The following is a 20527-nucleotide window of genomic DNA, read 5'->3' as shown; positions in this document are numbered from 1 at the left end:
GCCACGATTCCTGATCCTGACATAAACTTTATCAGTGACAACCTGCCACATGAGAGACACAGAAACTCCGGGGATGATACCCCAGATGATGAGTTAGTAACATACATTTACATAAATGCATACAGATAGAGAGGGAGGGGAGGAGAGAGGAAGAGAAGGAGAGAAGGAGAGCAGGGAGGTGTCCCCCGGCAGTCTAAGCCTATAGCAGCATAACTAGGGGCTGATCCAAGGCAAACCTGAGCCAGCCCTAACTATAAGCTTTATCAAAAAGGAAATTCTTTAGCCTGCTCTTAAATGTCAGATGCCCGCCATATTGGAATTCAAGATGGCTGCCACATTATTAAACATGCATTTTTTCATGATAGACTGATGTCACGTACCATGTCACTGAGAAAGTTGTTATATCAATATAGGGGTATTAGTAGCATCTCAATTTCGTTAAGATGGCAGCCATATTCAATTTCAAGATGACGGCTGCATTACCATTATTACAGTCCTTTTAAGTGTCAATGAGCATACCAATAAGACCTGTCCACATATTATTGTTCCCGTCTCCTACTTATAGCAGGTCCCGCCACATTTGCAAAGTGGGGTGCAGTCCAGGGTTGCCTTGAAGCACTTGCAATTTCCCTTGCAAGACTTAGCGCATTTGCATGATATCAGTTCAAGGCAAGCTTCCTCAGGGATAGGCAAGATGGTCCACTTCGGAATATAACCGGCAGTTTGGGCTGACTCCCATCCCCAATCAGTAACATCTGGAATTACAGGTTGTAATTCTAGTGATTGTCCCCACACATGCCCTGATTCGTAGGTTGATCTCTTAATATGTTGCTCTAAGGCAGCTCGTGTTGGAGGGATGTTCTCAATGTTACGTGACATTTTTCCGAATAGTGTCATCCGTTCCATATTGACATGCGTCTCATCACTGGTCCAGCAGTACATAAGGACAACAAATCGTTCCAGTTTCAGAATGACTTCCTCTGGTATGTTTACTGTACATGGCAATGACAGAGTAACAAAACTGTTGCATGAAAGAACAACAATCCTTTGGCCATCTGAGGACATAGTGCAGAGGTAATCTCATGGATCGGGATGTATCTGAAATCCTTACCAGTTCCGAATGCTATCCAGAGTTGCTCAATGTTTGGTAAACTCTGGAAATGAGCAACAGCCAGAATAACGACATCAGTATCAACTGTTCTTATCATCACCGACTTGAAACCGCAGTTCATGGCGTCTTTGACATGAAGAAGCATCCGCGTATCTGCCTCTTCATGTAAGCATGGTTGAAGTCCGTCTGTGTTCTGATCATCTCTAGAGCTAACGACAAAGTCCAATAGGGTAGATATGATGACCTTGTCTCCTGTGTCCTTGGAAACACACTCCTGCCCCAGGAACTGGAAGAGTTCATCCTTATTGTCATCATTCCGTAAGAAGTTTTTCCAGTTCCCTGGAAGCTTGGCATGGCTAGACACTCGCTTGCGTGTTCCTGTCCCTCTGTTTGCCCTCATTGAAAGTTTCAGATTGTCCTTTAGGTATACATCCCAAACGAGATCCACACGTTGGGTTTTTTCCAGTTGCAAAAACACACGTGGGATGAATATGTCCTTTGCATATTCGGCGAAGGTTTTCGATTCCCCAATTGGAATAAAATGCACAAGAGCTGCACCATCCAGGACTGTTACTTCTACAGATGGGGTATTCGCGACAGCTGAATTATTCTTAGTCTCGAGGCATCGAACTAGATCTGATTTATTTCCCTGTCTCAGTTTTCCAGATGAAGACAGTGATGGAGGATATTTCTGTTTTTCGTGCTTGAAGAACTCCTGGATGTCACCTTCTCTGGTCTGGCGCGAATTTTTGGGGTCCATTTTTTTAAATGATCCTTAGGTACCATAGACCCATTGTGCAAAGTTTCATGCTTTCTTTAAGAACTGAACGATTCTGGTGCTTAGCCGCTCTACTATCTTAGAGACTCTAGGAACTACAAGTAACCCTGCAGTCTGGGAGCGCAATGCTCTAGTTGGTTTATAAGGTACTATGAGACCTTTGAGATATGCTGCAGCCTGACCATTAATTACTTTGTAAGTCAGGAGAAGGATTTTGAATTCTATTCTGTATTTTACCAGGAGCCAGTGCAGAGCAGCTCATACAGGAGTAATATGATCCCGTTTCTTTGTTCTTGCCGCTGCATTTTGGATCAACTGAAGAGTCTTAAGCGACTTTTTGGGACAACCTGATAACAATGAGTTGCAGTTATCCAGCCTTGAAGTAACAAATGCATGGACTAGTTTTTCTGCATCATTTTGAGACAGGATGTGTCTTATTTTTGCAATGTTACGTAGATGAAAGAAGGCAGTCCTTGAGATTTGTTTTATGTGGGAGTTAAAAGACAGATCCTGATCAAAGATGACGCCAAGATTCCTTACAGTGGTGGAACCACACGTTCCTTTAGGAAGTGGTCTCCAGAGGCAGAGGAGGCTCTGAGCGACTGTTTTGAATCTACTGACTGGAGCGTCCTGCAAGAGCCACATGGTGAGGACATTGAGGGAGTGTCACACTGAATTACTGACTATCTGAACTTCTGTATGGATGTTGTGGTTCCCATAAAAACTGTACGCTGCTTCCCTAACAACAAACCCTGGATCACCAGCAATGTCAAGAACATCCTTAACAGGAAAAAGAGGGCATTCAAGGAGGGAGACCGGGAAGAGCTGAAGCGCGTGCAGGGGGAGCTCAAGGTTCAACTGAGAGAGGCAAAGGAGAAATATACAAGGAAAGTAGAGCAGAAGCTGCGGGACAACAGCATGAGGGAGGTCTGGGACGGCATGAAAACCATCACAGGCTGCAAGAAGAAGGGCAGCAACACAACAGAAGGGGATGCTGTGAGAGCAAACTAGCTCAACCTGTTCTACAACACGTTTGATAGCCCAGTTTTTGCAGCTAGGAGCTGACCACCCAGCACCTCCCTACACACCCCCGCCCCTGCCCTCACCTCCCCCAACACAGACACCCAGGCTGCCTCCAGGGACTTTGCAACCACCCTCCCCCCCATCATCACCATGGATAATGTAACACCCCTCCCCCCACCATCACCAAAGATCAGGTGATCAGAGACTGTGTCCCAGTAAAGCAGCTGGCCCGGACGGAGTGTGTCCAAGGATGCTAAAGGCCTGCTCTGCTGAACTCGGGGAGCCCCTTCAGTGTATGTTCAACCTGAGCTTGCGGCTGGGGAGGGTCCCAGTTCTCTGGAAGACTTCATGTCTCATCCCTGTCCCCAAAAAGAAACACCCTAGGGAACCAGGTGACTTCCGGCCGGTTGCACTGACATCACACATGATGAAGACCATGGAGCGGCTGTTGCGCCATCACCTCAGACCCCAGGTCCACCATGCACAAGATCCTCTGCAGTTCGCATACCAGGCGAAGGTGGGCGTGGATGACTCCATCTTCTATCTGTTACACAGGGCATACTCTCATCTGGACAAGGGGAGTGGCGAGGTGAGAATGATGTTCTTTGATTTCTCCAGCGCCTTTAACACCATCCAGCCCCTACTCCTGAGGGATAAGCTAACAGAGATGCGGGTGGACTCACATCTGGTGAGAAACACCATACACTGCAACACTAGAGAAGTTAGACAGCAATGGAACTCATTCATGATCTAAAACGTTTGATAAATAATTTATACAAAAAATTATAAAGCACTAGAATGTAAAATAAGGTGAGCTTCAATCACCCTGTAATTCACAACCACTTCTATAGAGTTTCCTCTTCTTTGTTATTCACGTTTTTTAATTAAGGTGTACATTCAATTTGCTTTCTTCCTGTATTCGTGTGGGATGTGATGATGTGATCATCCTTGAAAAGATTCTAATATAGCTCGTCTCAAAGCGAGCAGCATCATGAATCAGCCTCGTCCTTCTCTGAGTGGCAATAGAAGAAGGGACACTGATGAGCAGCTTCCCGTTAACATGTGTCTGTATACAAGTCGTGAGTAATGCCGTGCAGTTTTCAGCACCATTCGTAGTGACATGTGCATTCCCACTCTGCATGGATTTGGTTCTGGCTGTCGTTTCCCTCTACAGTGAAACTGCTGAACGGCCAGTTTGTGCAATATGTTGCTTTACCCAAAATAATCTGTTTCCAGTCTCCTGTTTTCCTGTCATTTGGGGTCAATGCAGTGTGTGTTTATTACTTTAATACAACAATATAACACAGACACTGGTTCCTCCCTGTCCAACAGTCTTTAACATGCCATCAGCACATTCTTCTTCTTCTTCTTCTTCTTCTTCTTCTTCTTCTTCTTCTTCTTCTTCTTCTTCTTCTTCTTCTTCTTCTTCTTCTTCTTATTATTATTATTATTATTATTATTATTATTATTATTATTATTATTATTATTATTATTATTATTCTTGACACATCACAAAGTAATTAGAAAATCTTGAATCCTATATTTACAATACTAATAAAAGTAAAGACCCTTAAAAACATGGTCAGATCATAGTAAACTATACGAAGTTTAATATAAAATGTAAATTATTTATGTAAATATGACTTAAACATATATATATATATATATATATATATATATATATATATATACATCTATTTCAAGGTCATGCTCAAGGTCAATTTCACATGCGTACCGAGGAGCCGGGGATGGAAACCGCCGACCTCATGGTTAAAGTACGACTCGCTCTGAAGGCCTGGGCCCCTCTTCAGTTGAATTAAATGAAACTGAGAAATGTGTCTACAGCAGATCCTGACCCTGACATTAGGACAGTTGGACAGAGATGTTAGAGTGGAGATTGTGATTTCCTCTCCTCAGTAAAGCAATCTCTTTTGGTTGTTCTCTTCTGTGCTGTAATGATGTGTGTGTCTTCATCCAGCGGGGGCTGCAGCCGACTGTCAGCAGTCAAAATGGCGCCCTCGCCATGCTGACACAGACACCGCTGTGTCGCTATCCAACTGTGGGGCCTCAGGGGCCATTTGATCAGTGCCATAACTCATTTCAGGGAACGTATGTCACTGCGGGTCTGCCTTCTGGGAGCGGGGCCCACGCGCACACGTTTCCATGTTTATTAACTCCACAGCTGAGATTAACATAAACACTGACTGGGTGGTTAGTGAGCGTTTGTACCAGGCCAGCACTGGTGACACAACTAGGACTGCGAACAAACATGACAAAGTGGTTGGACCATTAATGCCAACCTTTTTTTCTTTAAGTATCCAAAATCTTTAAATTGTTCATGTTTAAATTTCACTGGGATTTCTCAGATTTCACACTGCTGCTTAAAGTCACAGGCGCACCTGAAAAATGACACGTTTCCTTAACCCATGAAAGCAGCACTTTGCATGTCCGATCACATTTTATGCTCATCGTGGTAATAGATAGACACTGGTGGATGCAGACAATTTCATTCCATTTAGCATATTTGCATAATGAATAACTCACAGGATCCCATGCTGCTTGCATAATTTATCATCTGATTGCATCTTCTACAGGGCTCATGTTCAGACTCGATGTTCAGGGCCAACATCGTGTTCAAATTAGCCTCTTTTTATGTCTCAATATGTACAAACAGCAGGGGAATTTCCACCCACAATACAGTTTGAAGTACAGTATATATATATATATATATATATATATATATATATAAAGGAAGTCTTTCTCCCAGCCAAAACCAACACAAGCTGAGCTACATACTACACTGTAGTAGATGAGGAAGAATGAAGCCAATACAGTACAATGCTTTATATTGTGATATGAATGCCATACCTCTGGTGAAATGTTCTCCATCTCAACCATGTTGTGTAAATTCAGTTCTTACTAAGTCTGTGAACAAAGGGCACTAACTAATGAAAATATCAAGCATTCTTCTGATTAGACCATTTGCCGAAATGCTTTAAAATATTGTAGAAAGTAAAAAACAGCGTAAGAGAGAGAAAGGAGCCCACTTCAAACTTAGGTGTGTTACGCTAGAATTATCAATTTTGAATACGCAAAGCTTATTGTAGCCTTCTGATCGTGTCGGTCAGAGCTGCGGGTTGACGCTACTCACCCCTCCAAATGCTGCGACGAGTAGAACTCTAGAGCCCCGGACTGGCGAATTCTCCTGTACACATCAGTCGGTGAGATGGCTCACATTAGTTGCTGATAGTGTTCATAGTGTTTCAAACAGATTTAATGTTACTGTTTTCAAGGTTAGCAGAGGGCTTTCGCCCAAGCTTATTGATGGTGTGCTAACGAGAGCGTTTTAGCTCGATGTTTGCTGATATTGACAACGTTCTGTGTCAGTGAAGAGAGTGTCCCACTCCCCTTTTACTATAGTTTTGTGCGCTGTATTGCATCCTATTTTCACAGTTTGCCATTGCTTAAGCCAGTGGTCTTCACTATGTTTTACATGAGAGCTGCATTGATTGGACAAAGTCAATAGGAGAGCCACTTTATTTTTTTTAAAGTTATATTTTTATATGATAGTGAAATGCAGATTGTGAAAGGGGGAGAGAGAGAGAAGGGGAACGACATACAGCAAATGGCCACAGTCTTTGTATATGGGACTCCTGTGCTACCGGTTGAGTTACCGGGACGCCCAGGAGAGCCACTTTTACCGCAAAGTATGAAAAGCAACATCCAGTCATAAAAAGCATGTCTGCTTATTAATTGGTCATCCCACCCAGAACATACAATATGAAATGTAGCCAACCAATACATTCAATAAAAGCAGGATTAGGTTAATACTGGGATGATGTTGTCAAACTCTGCAAACAATATTTATGCTGAAGCCAAAAAGCAGTGTTTCACAATTTTTGAGTCTGAGAAGGTTTTTTTGCCCGAGCCAAAATCCATGCGATCTCAAAAGATGCCTCAGTTAATCGTTCAGCTGTATTAGTTGTCCTGTGTATGAGCCTTTGTTTTCCAGAAAGAGAAGAAAAAAGCTGCTCTATTTTATTTACTAATTTCACTTCCAGGTGCGTAAGTTTCGTTGAATTTTGGATGCGTCGTTTAGAAATGCGGCTCCAAATGACTTGAAACCACGCTTGAAACGAGAGCGAGTTTGTTTACACATTAAGCACAAAGGGTTCGACTCGTGGAGGACAAATAAAAATTCCTCTGTCCACTTGTCTTTCTTTGCTTGTCTTGTATGGCTCGTATCTTTCTTTTTTTAATGGGAGCAGCTGTTGTCTGTCCACAAACCACATCTCCAGCATCTTCCACTCGATTTGCGGTTGTTGGATGCGCCAAAGCCCAATCTTAATTTTCCTCGTTTGTCACGCTTTGTTTCTATCCACCTGGTGTGCAACTTTTTTTAATAAGAAATCAATCAATTTTACGTCTGTAGAAAGACGTGCTAACTAGCATGAAATGGTGAAAATTGCATCTTTTATCTATCATTATTGTCAATTATTTGTGTTATTATTTGTAGGCTAATAGAGCAGACACTGTGTTTTTGTGGGTTATATGTAATAGCCCTGGTTTTTTTTTTTGTGTGTGTTTTTATGAAATATCTGTATTGACTGCAGTCATATCTATCACCCCTTTATTTAGCCTACTGCCAATGCGAGCCACCAATTAAAGCTTGGCGAGCCGTGCAAATAAACACTGGCTTAAGCTAACGTGGTAGTTTGAGTTAGCTGATATTAAGAGTGTATACATTGTTCTCTGTGCACAGTGTCTACAGTGTGACTGTTTCATAGTTAGCTAATGAGTACTCGTTCGTTCAGGCTAACTTGATGGGACATGAGCAAGAATTGGCTGATACTGTATACATTATTCTTCATTATATTTACAGTTGGTACAGTGCTCTTGCTCTAACTAACTTGGTTAGCTGGCCAACCTACCCATTCCAAGTGTCAAGCCGCAGAGGTTGTGGTTGCTCTGTCCAAGAAGAATCACAATCGGGCGGGAACCAAATTCACACGGTTGCCAGAGGTGTCCCAGGCTCTTCTGACTTGGGGAGCCCATCACCTGACCAGCCTACGGGCAATGTATCTATCAGGAGGGCGGAACCAGGTTGCAGAAGCCAGAAGCTTCTTCTGACAGTCCCCTTCTGGCTAGTCGGGATTTGGTTCTCCCTGCTGCACAGACTCTGCTGCAGGATGCCTTGGTGTCTCCTCGGCAGGAAGGACCTCTTGTCATAGCTGGAGGGTTGGATTTGGCATCCCGACCACTTCCGCCTTCAGCTGAGGGTTTGGTCCCTGGAAGGCACAACCTGTTGCTGAGTGAGTCCATAGAGCCTGTCAAGCAGAATATTCTGAATGCCAGAGCACCGTCTGCGCGACGAAAACAGTTGGTAGGCAAGCTACAGGCCTTAACCGTGAACAAGTCATATTTGAGATGAAACTCAGATGACTCAGGTATTACTGCCGAAATACACCTGCTCACATCTCAATTGGCCTATCCAGCTTGTACAGTTTGACCTACGTCTCCACATCATGAGAGGTGTGCCCTTGGAAGACATACGGGCCGCGGCCTCATGTGCATCATCAAGCTAACAAGATACTCCAGATACTACTGGGTGAATGTTGCCACCCCTCATCCATTAGGTGGGGTTCTTCTCCAGAGTCCCTCTGCTCCACCTTTATGAGATGGGTCCTCAGGATTCCTTGCTCTTTTGTTGTAATAAGTCATTCAGTGTTAAGCACTGCTTCTGACATTAAGTACGGATGAAATTGAACGAAAGTTACGGATGTAACTATGTCACTGGAACTTATACCTGATCATCAGAGGTCACACGTGAATTATTTGATGAAATTAGTCGACTTTCATATGCACGAGACAGAAGCTCTGGCGGTCATCAGGGATTCATAGAAACGTAGTTACATCCATAACTTTCATTTTATTTTAACCTCTTAAGGGGTGGGAGAATTTATCCGAAAATACCTACAAACAACATACCCAAACTAAATTGAAAGCTGCTCTTCAACCATTTGCACTCATTCATAAGATAACTCTCTTATTGTTCTTGCAAAACATTGAATAATCACTCCAAGTGCTTCTGGTACTGAGTAATAGTGGTCTCAATATACTAAATGTGAAGAAAATAAACTCTGCCTGAAGTCTGTTGTTGAAAAAGATGCCTGAAGATGGGTATAGCTGGTAGGTAAGAGCTGGAAAACACAATAGGAATATAACATCAAGTATTACCAAGTTCAGGTTCAAATTTCAGATAAAAGGGATAAAAACTTAACTTATTAGACAGGTTTTTCTAAGAGTAACACCAGGCTGTGCAATTGGAGATATTATAATATTTATTGATAAAAAGGCCATAAATAACTATTGGCCTTTACTATAAATAACTATTATATACACAATATTCCCTGTCAGTAGTAATGACACAAAGTAAGTGAAGTATAAACTATTTGTTTTTTAATATTTTTGTGTTTATTTTGTAATTAATAAGTACAATTATATCCCTAAATAACATTTGTAAAAATATAACCATGGTTGTCACATGTCTAAAGCTTCAGCAGTTCATTGGCTACATGATACGTGAGTCAACGGGAGACTGGGCTGTTGCTGGCTCCGTCTGTAAACAAAAGAAGAGGGCTGGCACTTCCTTATCAAGTTGACACTCATTGGCTATTGAAGGTTGTCGATAAGGCATGGAAGCTCCTATTGGCTCAAATGAGGTGTCAATCGAAAGGTCAGAGTTTGGCATCCGGTTAGCAGGCATCAAAATAGCGCTAATAGCTTGATACATTCCGTTTTTACCGAGTATCATCGTGAAATTAAACGCATCGATCAGCTGATTTCAAAGATTGCAACAGCTGTTCATGGGCTTTTATCAATGTGACGTTGTTCAAGATGGATATATTTGTACTGGAAACGATATATTGGACCTCTGCAATGACACAGGAAGTGTTTTTTTCAGATTATTACTGATTATAGGACAATGATGAGACTTCATAGGTGAGTTATGGGTCTGATTGTGAGTTTTCTTGCTTGTGTGAGATGCCTACTGTACTTGCAGTTGTGATTTTGATCTCAAAACCGTTTTAAGCTTTCTAATGGTATGTGGTATTACGTAACAACTCCATCATGGCGGACTGTAAACAAACAAAGGGCAAGTAGAAGTAGAAGTTGCAGTCTGATTGTTCTTGTTCAGTTAACAGGTTTTTATCCATGATGCTGGGCAGCCTAAGAGTGCCGTGGAAAAGCTCACAATAAGTCTGTTCTAATGACTCCAGGTCCCTGGGGAAGCCTCTTTAACCTTCAAACCTACACACTCATTTGTGTATGTGTGTGTGTTCTGTGTGTCCACAGAGATGAGTGGAGGCCTAATGAGGGACTACCTGGGCTCAGAGTGCACACTGGTTGCTTAATACTCAGTGTGTTGGTGGGCAGAGTATATCATAAAGCATCTGTACAATAGCTGTCTCAAAGCCTGAACCAGTCTCTGTATGTTGAGGTTAAGATTCCTCTTACAGCACCATGGCTGTGTTTATTAAAGCATTTTTATAAAAACAGTAGTCCTTATGATCTGTATCTGCATTGACAGGATTTTTATTATTCCCAATATTTAATGGTGTTGTTCCTCTCTCATTTCATGGGTTTGTTTTATTCAGCTCCAAAGTCAACCACCTTTTCCTTTGTTTTATCAATATTTTGTTCAAGGAAATTACTCTTATAGCACAAAATGACCTCATCAGTCCGCCTTCTACTCATCGGCAGATTTAATTGTGATCGCTCCAGCTACTCCTACAGGGAGTAGTGAAACAAACTTGGAGATGGCATTTCTTTGAAGAGTCCTTTTTAGGAAAATAGAAAGACACAGCAGCATTCATTCTAACACTCCAGAATGAAGCCACTTTATTATCATGTTAATACTTCTTTTTGAATACAATATATGCAATGGTACGATCAAGACAGAAGGGAGGTGGGACTCAATTGCACGACACAGAGGCAGATAAATGTTGACGGGAAATGGTCTTTACTGAAAACTTTGCAGTTGCTATTGTACACGCATAGACAGTTGAACATACAAAGTATCAAGGGGTAATCCAGGAGCAGAGTCGGGTCACGGAAACAGGTTCGGTACACGGGCAGATACTCAGCGTAACAGCACAGCAGACAAGGATCAGGCAAGGGCAGAATCGAGTCACGGAAACAAGGTTGAGGAAGCCGGGGAATCAAACACTTGGGAAACAGGAAAGAGGAAGACGGGACTAATGCTGGAACTCTTGACATCGAAGTACGAAGACAAACTGGCAACGAGAAACAAACAAAACAGACTCTATATACACACCAAGAAGTGAGAGGGAACGAGACACAGGTGAGGACACTAACGAACAGATTGGGAACACCTGGGGGTAGGAAGTAGAAACAACAGAGAACAGGTAATTAACAATATAAAACAGGATGTAAAAACACAACACAAAACATCTAACAAACAGGCCGAGACCTAATAATATATAGTTCAAGGTTATTGAAGTCTGTTATTGAAGTCTATCTGCAATAGATGTCGTGTGTACAGGATAAACAACATAGTACAAATACAACATTTGACAGAAATTATGTTGTGTTGGAAAAAAAGAAATAGAAAGTATGGATGAATCCAGGAAAATGTCAATAAGGCTTCCCGGTGTCCAGCAGGACCAGGTCAGCAGGCGCTGTCACGATTCATGATCCTGACGTAAACTTTATCAGTGGCAACCTGCCACATGAGAGACAGACACTCCGGGGATGATACCCCGGATGGTGAGTTAGTAACAACATTTACATAAATGCATACAGATAGAGAGGGAGAAGAAGAGACAGAGGGGAGGAGAGAGGAAGAGAAGGAAGAGAGCAGGGAGGTGTCCCCCGGCAGTCTAAGCCTATAGCAGCATAACTAGGGGCTGATCCAGGGCAAACCTGAGCCAGCCCTAACTATAAGCTTTATCAAAAAGGAAAGTCTTTAGCCTACTCTTAAATGTGGAGAGTGTGTCTGCCTCCCAAACACAAACTGGAAGCTGGTTCCACTGGAGAGGAGCTTGATAGCTGAAGGTGATAGCTGACCATTGACCTTTGGCCTAGGGTGCTCTGGTACCACGTATACTTATGAGCATCCTTATGTTCGAACATGGTGTTCGTTATGGCTATTCCATGACTAGCACAGAAGTCCAACAACAAACGACCGTTCAGGTTTAGATCAGGGAGGTCATTCCTCCCAATCACGCCTCTCCAGTTGTCTCCATCGTTACCCACGTACGCGTTGAAGTCTCCCAGCAGAACAACGGAGTCCCCTACTGGAGCCGCATGGAGGACTCCATTCAGGGTCTCCATATATCCATATATATATATTTATGTAAATGTTTATATATGGCATATATATATATATATGGAATATATATATATATATATGTGTGTGTATCCCACTCCCAACTATTTATTGTCTTTCCACTCTACTCTCTTCCACTCTTTTTCCTCTCTTTCTCTCTCATGCAGCTGTCAGAGTTATTTGTGTCCTTTGAGGAGAAGCCTCGGGGTGCAGCCTCCTTAGCCCAGGTCCACAAGGCAGTGCTGCATGATGGGAGGACAGTGGCCATCAAGATCCAACACCCAAAAGTCCAGAGACAGAGCTCCAAGGACATAGTGATGATGGAAGTGAGTGTGTGTCTGTAAGTGTTGGGGTGTGAACACAGACTTGTGTTCCTGCTATTCTCTCAACAACCTAACATACAACTAGCAGGAAGCATAAGGAAGAAAAATGGACAAATAAAAGGTCAGGTCACTTTAATTCATACAGTCCAATATTACAACCTGTACAGCATAAGACTAACTAATACTAATACCCTAACCCTAAGGGTTAGCAGGACACAAACAAACAGTGTTGCAGAGATGCAGTGGTCTTTACAAAGTTTACAGTCTTCTCTGCTGCAGTACAAACATGGCTGACACAAGGACAGGTACAACCCTGAAGTAAAAATCCATTAAGTGAAATTCAAGGAGAAAAGATTCGTTTGAGTATTACAGAAACTGAGTTTGTAAACCTTTCCTTTAACCGTTCCGCAGTTGCCATGTACAAGTATAGTATAAAGTCCACATTTTAAAAGTCCGGTTTTTGCAGTTATTGTCTGGTGATATGGTAAACCCAAGCTAAGATAACCAACCTCATCAGATTTGACAAAGCTCCTTCAAAGCCACACAAGACATTTTCCACCTGTTTTCACAGGCTGAGCAGTATAAAGCCTGATAAACTGACCAGAAGTGTAAAATTGTGATTAAACACAGGATGTGGTGAAGCTGGTCACAGCACATCTCTGTCCTTAGACTTAACTTTCCCAGTTAATGAACTTTCAGCTCAGAGTCCCATCAACTGCAGTTGTATTGATATGCTGTGTACATAACTGTGTGTTAATCTCAATGAAACCTATCCTGGTAAAATAAAGGTTAATAAATAAAATAAAAACTGTGTATGTACATGCCGGTCTTGTTGTGCTTGAAAGTGAGACTGATTCTGGTTTGTAATGTGAAGGCACTGTTGAGGATGGTCCATTGGCTCTGCCCAGATTTTGCCTTCATGTGGTTGGTGGAAGAGGCCAAGAAGAACATGCCACTGGAGCTGGACTTCCTTAATGAAGGACACAATGCTGAGCGAGTGGCCAACATGCTGGCACATTTCCCTTTTCTCAAGGTACACACAAGCACAAACATGTCACCATGCTTCCTCTTATCCAGGTCGAGGGAGTCCACAGAGAATTTCACCCTGTTGATCCCATATACACACACTAGTAAACATGTGGTAATAAGAATAAGATAGAATAATAAGAGACCGTTTTATGTAAGGTCCCAGTATGTACTGAGTACAGTCTAACAGAGCAGCTATACTATACCAAACTGGACTTCATATCCATTATCATTGAATTTACTTTTTCTTCATACATCTGTTTGAGAATATAAGCTCTGCTCAATGTGAATTACACTCTTTTTCCACTTTTTTAAAGAACGTCTCTGGTTTTGTCTTTTTTTCTGTCATTTGCTGCTTGTTTTAGTTGTATAAATTGACATGTGATAGAGACATAAAACCTGCAAGAATGGAAGATATTACGATAATAATTAAAGTCAAATTTCAAATGTTTTTACAGGCCATAATTCTGTACGTGACAAAAACACATTTTTTCTTTTATTAGTTTTTATTTCAGGGTTTAATGAATAAATCAGCATCACATTTAGTACGTTTCCCTGAAAGAAGTGTCCTCGATACATCAGTGCTGTATTTATTGGATCAGCTGATTACAGTTTGATACAAAATTGTCATTTTCAAAACCTTGTAGAAATCCTGAGCAAGATTTCTAAAGTTTACAGTCCGTGCATCAGTCACGTCCCCTGAAAGAGACACCCCTGTGAGCAGACTGGCCTCTGATGGACACTGTCAGGAGCAGTGGACCACAGCAGTTCAGGACACTAAGTCTGTGTCCATCACACTGTTGTTCAGTCATCAATGATGCATTGTTTCATTAAAGAAGAAACTTTAGCTCACGTGTGGGGGCCACATTACACTCCATGGTTTTAATGTTCAGGCACAAAATGCCAAATGAGTTGAATGTGACGCTTGTGACTGTGTATCCTAAAGACGTAAACACATGACCGAGGTGTTCAGTGACAGTAAGACGACACAATACAGAGCTTAATAAAGAAAAGCCTTCGCTATATAGCCAAAGAAAATGTTGAATGCACAATAATCTGTATGCTGTCACACACACAATTACATAATCTGAGAGTGGTGGATAAAACTAATCAGAGTCCCAGTGAGAGCAGGACTGAAGCCCACTCTAACAGAGGTGAGCTGAGGAACAGGACTCCTCCACAGTCTGCACACTCACTCAGCTTCTTCACTACATTTACATTTTATTCACACAAAGAATTCACTGCCACATCATTGGACTGATAATCAGTGCGTACATTATTTGTGTTATTCTGTTCTTACATTGAGACACATGCAACCTCACAAAGGATTTCATGCCTTTCTTTCAGTCCTTATATTTGTATCCTCCTGCACACCTACAGGAACTTGAGGGTGTGCATCGGCCTTCAGTCCAGTTTCATGCTTTCATAATCAAAACTGTTTACAATCTTATAAAGTTTGGCTTCAAAAGCATTTTATCTAATTATATTCAATCTGCTTATCAAATTCAAACCCTTTTCAATCTCATCGGATACATTTTGGTCACATACTGAATACATTCTAATATCAAGGTCTTTCCAAATATTATGAGGATTTACTTTTGAGTTTAAAGCTACCAGAACATTTTCTACTTTACTCTTTGTTATTGAAAAAGTGTTGATATAGATTTGTTCCCTCTCTCTCTTCAGGTGCCCATGATCCATTGGGATCTGTCCACAAAGAGGATCCTGACCATGGAGTTTGCAGAAGGGGGACAAGTCAACGACAGGGAATACATGAAGAAACACGGCATCAACGTCAATGAGGTGCTGCTCTGTGTGTCTGTTACAGAAGTTTACTGACTGACACACACACACTCACCAACAGTGTGTCTACCGGTGTACCGTAGACAAGACAATTAAAACATGAAAGTTGTGCTGAAAATGTGTGTGTGTAAATGAGAGAACAATTTACATTTACCTCCTTGGAGTGAGCTAGGATGTAGATATCGATATCGATATCAATATCGATGATATTGTGAATCTTGCACCTCTTCCTGTGTCCTTTATGTGGCACTAGAGAACACACAGTATGTTGCTCTCTATCATGTGTAGACCGAGCAAAGTTAATTTTGTGTAAATCGGATGATGTTTTTTTCACAAAAGGCTGACTTCCTGTTGCCAGTAGGTGGCACACACCCAATCACAAGAACCATATCAGATAACACGTTTTAGCAGTTAATGCATGTGCCAAATGTCGTTCATTTTCAAGCATCCCGAGCCCCCAAAAAACAACTTCCTCCCATGGTGAATAATGGCTCACCACGGCAACGGCGTTCCATGAAAACGTGAAATCTTTGCAGTTTGGCATCGTGAACATTTCACTCACAACATTTGAGGCTGATCTGGTCAACCTGCTAGGAATAGTACGCCAAACCTCGGTGACTATAACTTCCTGTTTCCAGGAGATGGGACACTCATAAAACATGTGAAATTTGGAAAGTTGAGTTACAACAGTTTTTTATTTCAGGGCGAAAGCTCTGAAAGTCCCCCGACCATCAAAGCAACAAAAAATTGTTCATATGTTTTAAGGCATTTATGAACAAATTTCAGATGCATTTTAGATTTCTGCTTAATCTGCAAGGAGGAAGTTGTAAAAGTACACAACCCTTTTTGACTTCCTGTTGCCAGTAGGTGGCGCTATGACTATTAAAGCACAAGTTACAACAACTTCCTGTTTTATGCCGAAAGGTCCTTTTCGTCGCCACGGAAATGTCGTTCCGTGACAACTAAAATGTAGTTTCTCGTTTCATCGCCAAGACAGAGCCTTGTCATCTCACGCCTTGACTACTGCAGCTCTCTCCTCGCCTTGACTACTGCAGCTCTCTCCTCGCTGGACTGCCTGCATGTGCCATCTGACCTCTACAGCTCATCCAGAATGCAGCAGCCCGACTGGTCTTTAACCTCCCACAATGCACCGCTCCTCCATCCCTTCACTGGTTACCAGTGGCGGCCCAAATCTGCCTCAAGACTCTGGTGCTGGCCTACCGTGCTGTGAATGGATCAGCCCCTTCCTACATCCAGGCCATGGTCAAACCATACACCCCAGCTCTCTCACTTCGCTCTAAATTGGCCAATCGGCTCGCTGTTCTCTCACTGCGAGTGGGACCCAGATTCTCCTCTGCTCTCCTGGCTGCGCCGCCACCGAGAAGACGACACTTTGGATTTAGTCCAATAAACAAGCTAACGTAACGTCACACGGACTACAGCTCCGGTTAACATCATGGGTAACAGTTAGACTACTATCATTGTTGTTTAAGTACCACTTGGCCACACCTGGGACTGTGTCTGGAGGTCAGTGGGTTTTTAGTAGCCCGAGCACCGTGTTTCTGCACTCAAAGACATACATTAATAAGAGTAATAATAATTATTGGAAGAATATGTCCTCTGCACACACACACACACACACACACACACACACACACACACACACACACACACACACACACACACACACACACACACACACAGAACAGATAGAGAGGACAATGACAAATATACACAATAAATACTTTTCATGATCACACAAGCATAGACAGCGACACATTCAGTTCTTAATTTAATGTATTTTTATTGGGCACAAATCTGATGTCAGAGAAAGAAGATCTTGACGCAACATGTATGCACAGTTGCAAACAAACCAAAAACTTAAAGTATCTTTACATTTGCTAAGCTTCACACAGTTTATCACATCAGATGCACAGATCATACATTTCTATCACGGTGCATAAATCATTAATAATGATAACAACAACACACACTTACGAAAGGTGAGACAATTAGATCAACCAATCTTGTCACGATCTTGTTGCACTTCCTGTTTTATTTTTAAATGTTCACTTCCCCTTGTGTCATGTCTTGATTACTTCCTGTCTGTGTGTTTTTTCCCCCCTCTGTGATTTGATCCTCCTGTGTCCATCCACCCTGCCCTTTCTCCCCGAGCTTTGTCTCGTTCCCTCATTTGGTGTCTGTGTGTGTTAAGTCTGTGTGTATGTATGCCTGTCCCATTGTTCCTGGTGTTTGTCATCCATGTTACACCCTTGTTCCTCGTGCCTCCTCGCGTCATCCTGGTTTGTGTTTTCAGTTTACTTTTTACCTTTTGTATTTTATAGCCTGCTCCCTCTGTTGTTTTGCTTTGTACCTTTTTCAGCTTCTCTTTAATAAAGCTCACTTTTTGTTCTCATCAACTTGTGAGTATTGAGTTTGGGTCCTCCCTTCTACACTGCACTGTAACAAATCTAGATTTATCGTCTTCTAAATGTGCTTTTTGTTTTTTCTACATTATGTCCCCAACAGATCTCAGAGAACCTGGGTAGAATGTACAGTGAAATGATCTTCGTCCATGGCTTTGTTCACTGTGACCCGCACCCGGGCAACGTGTTGGTCCGAAAGTGTCCGCAGAGCAAGAAGACAGAGATCACTCTGCTGGATCACGGCCTTTATCAGGTGGGAAACCTGCAGGCTGCCTCAAATCAAGTCACTTACATTTGTTCTAAAACTGCAGTCCATCTTTCATGCTGCGGCTCAGGGTACATTGGTACAGCAGCAAACAGTCAAGATGCACATAAACAAACATGGATGCCACACACACTTTCACAGGCAGACACACACCTTTTTATAAGAGCTACATCAGGATAAAAGCTTTTTCATAAACAACTAATCTGATATTGTTCTTAGCAGAGTGCAGGATGCTGTGTTTGGATTCGTACACACACACACACACACACACACACACACACACACACACACACACACACACACTTTGATTGTTAGCACACTTTCTCTTAAAAACACTGATGCAGACATCACCAGGCTTGACATGCGTTTGTTTACTGCTTGTTCCTGTATTCATAAAGAGAAATTAGTGATACATATGCAACACCTACGCCTTTCTCATACACACGTGTTTGTAAAGTGCTGTAGTTTGTCTGGAAGTGGCAGATGTTTCTTAGATGTATGAATTGTTTTACATGTTGAACTCGATCAAAATGATTATAAACACTTTATTAAGGATTTAAATGATGACGATTTATACTTGGTAGTGTTGTGTTCAAATTTCGGCCAATCTCTCGCTCCATCGTCCCCTAACTCGCGAACAAGACCAAGAGGTACTTGAACTCCTTCACTTGGGGTGAAGGCTCATTCCCTACCCGGAGTAGGCAATCCACCAGTTTCCTGCTGAGAGCCATGGCCTCAGATTTTGAGGTGCTGATCCTCATCCCAACCGCTTCACACTCGGCTGCTAACCGATCCAGTGACTGTTGAAGGTTACAGACCGATGATGCCATAAGGACCACATCATCTGCAAAGAGCAGCGATGAGTTCCTTAGGTCACTGAACTGCAACCCCTCTCCTCCACGACTACGCCTCGATATCTTATCCATGAAAATCACGAACAGGATTGGTAATAAAGTGCAGCCCTGGCGGAGGCCAACATTCACTGGAAACGAGTCCGACTTACTGCCGAGTATCCGGACACAACTCTCGCTTTGGACGTACAGGGATTGGATGGCCCTCAAAAGGGACCCCCTCACCCCATACTCCCACAGCACCTCCCACAGTATCAACCGGGGGACCCGGTCATACGCCTTCTCCAGATCCACAAAACACATGTAGACCGGATCAAATCAAATCAAATCAAATTTATTTGTATAGCCCAATATCACAAATTATACATTTGTCTCAGTGTGCTTTACAGACTGTACAGATTACGACACCCTCTGTCCTTAGACCCTCGCATCGCACAAGGAAAAACTTCCTAAAAGAAAAATGGAAGAAACCACAGGGAGAGCAACTGAGGAGGGATCCCTCTCCCAGGACGGACAGACGTGCAATAGAGGTCGTGTGTACAGGATAAACAACATAGTACAAATACAATATTTGACAGAAATTATGTTGTCTTGAAAAAGAGAAAATTTGGATGAATCCAGGAAAATGTCAAAAAGGCTTCCCGGTATCCAGCATGACCAGGGTAGCAGGCGCAGCCACGATTCCTGATCCTGACGTAAACTTTATCAGTGGCAACCTGCCACATGAGAGACAGAAACTCCGGGGATGATGCCCCGGATGATGAGTTAGTAACATACATTTACATAAATGCATACAGATAGAGAGGGAGAAGAAGAGAGGGAGGGGAGGAGAGAGGAAGAGAAGGAAGAGAGCAGGGAGGTGTCCCCCGGCAGTCTAAGCCTATAGCAGCATAACTAGGGGCTGATCCAGGGCAAACCTGAGCCAGCCCTAACGATAAGCTTTATCAAAAAGGAAAGTCTTTAGCCTACTCTTAAATGTGGAGAGTGTGTCTGCCTCCCGAACACAAACTGGAAGCTGGTTCCACTGGAGAGGAGCTTGATAGCTGAAGGCTCTGGCTCCCATTGTACTCTTAGAGACTCTAGGAACCACAAGTAACCCTGCAGTCTGGGAGCGTAATGCTCTAGTTGGTTTATAAGGTACTATGAGATCTTTAAGATATGCTGGAGCCTGACCATTAATTGCTTTGTAAGTCAGGAGAAGGATTTTGAATTCTATTCTGTATTTTACCGGGAGCCAGTGCAGAGCAGCTAATACAGGAGTAATATAATCCCGTTTCTTTGTTCTTGTCAATACACGTGCCGCTGCATTTTGGATCAACTGAAGAGTCTTAAGCGACTTTTTGGGACAACCTGATAACAATGAGTTGCAGTAATCCAGCTTTGAAGTAACAAATGCAATAACTAGTTTTTCTGCATCATTTTGAGACAGGATGTGTCTTATTTTTGCAATGTTACGTCCTTGAGATTTGTTTTTTTTGGGGAATTAAACAACAGATCTTGATCAAAGATGACGCCAAGATTCCTTACAATGGTGCTGGAGGCCAAGTTAATGCCATCCAGAGCTTCTAT

At 42.4% G+C, this 20527-nt stretch overlaps 1 protein-coding gene across 4 annotated transcripts in view; it reads left to right on the top strand.

Moving 5' to 3' along the window:
• adck1 (aarF domain containing kinase 1) overlaps nucleotides 1-20527 on the top strand; it is a 102013-nt gene that overhangs the window by 48944 nt on the left and 32542 nt on the right. For all 4 annotated transcript variants that reach the window (XM_029461128.1, XM_029461130.1, XM_029461129.1 and 1 more), the window contains 4 exons: nucleotides 12432-12590; nucleotides 13462-13620; nucleotides 15300-15416; nucleotides 17946-18095. In XM_029461128.1, the coding sequence (XP_029316988.1) occupies nucleotides 12432-12590; nucleotides 13462-13620; nucleotides 15300-15416; nucleotides 17946-18095 (585 nt within the window). The remainder of the gene's footprint in view (nucleotides 1-12431; nucleotides 12591-13461; nucleotides 13621-15299; nucleotides 15417-17945; nucleotides 18096-20527) is intronic.

Source organism: Cottoperca gobio, chromosome 22, assembly GCF_900634415.1.
Source record: "Cottoperca gobio chromosome 22, fCotGob3.1, whole genome shotgun sequence".
NCBI classification, from domain to species: domain Eukaryota; kingdom Metazoa; phylum Chordata; class Actinopteri; order Perciformes; family Bovichtidae; genus Cottoperca; species Cottoperca gobio.
Note: the sequence above shows the minus strand (reverse complement) of the source record. Positions and strands in the feature narration are given on the sequence as shown.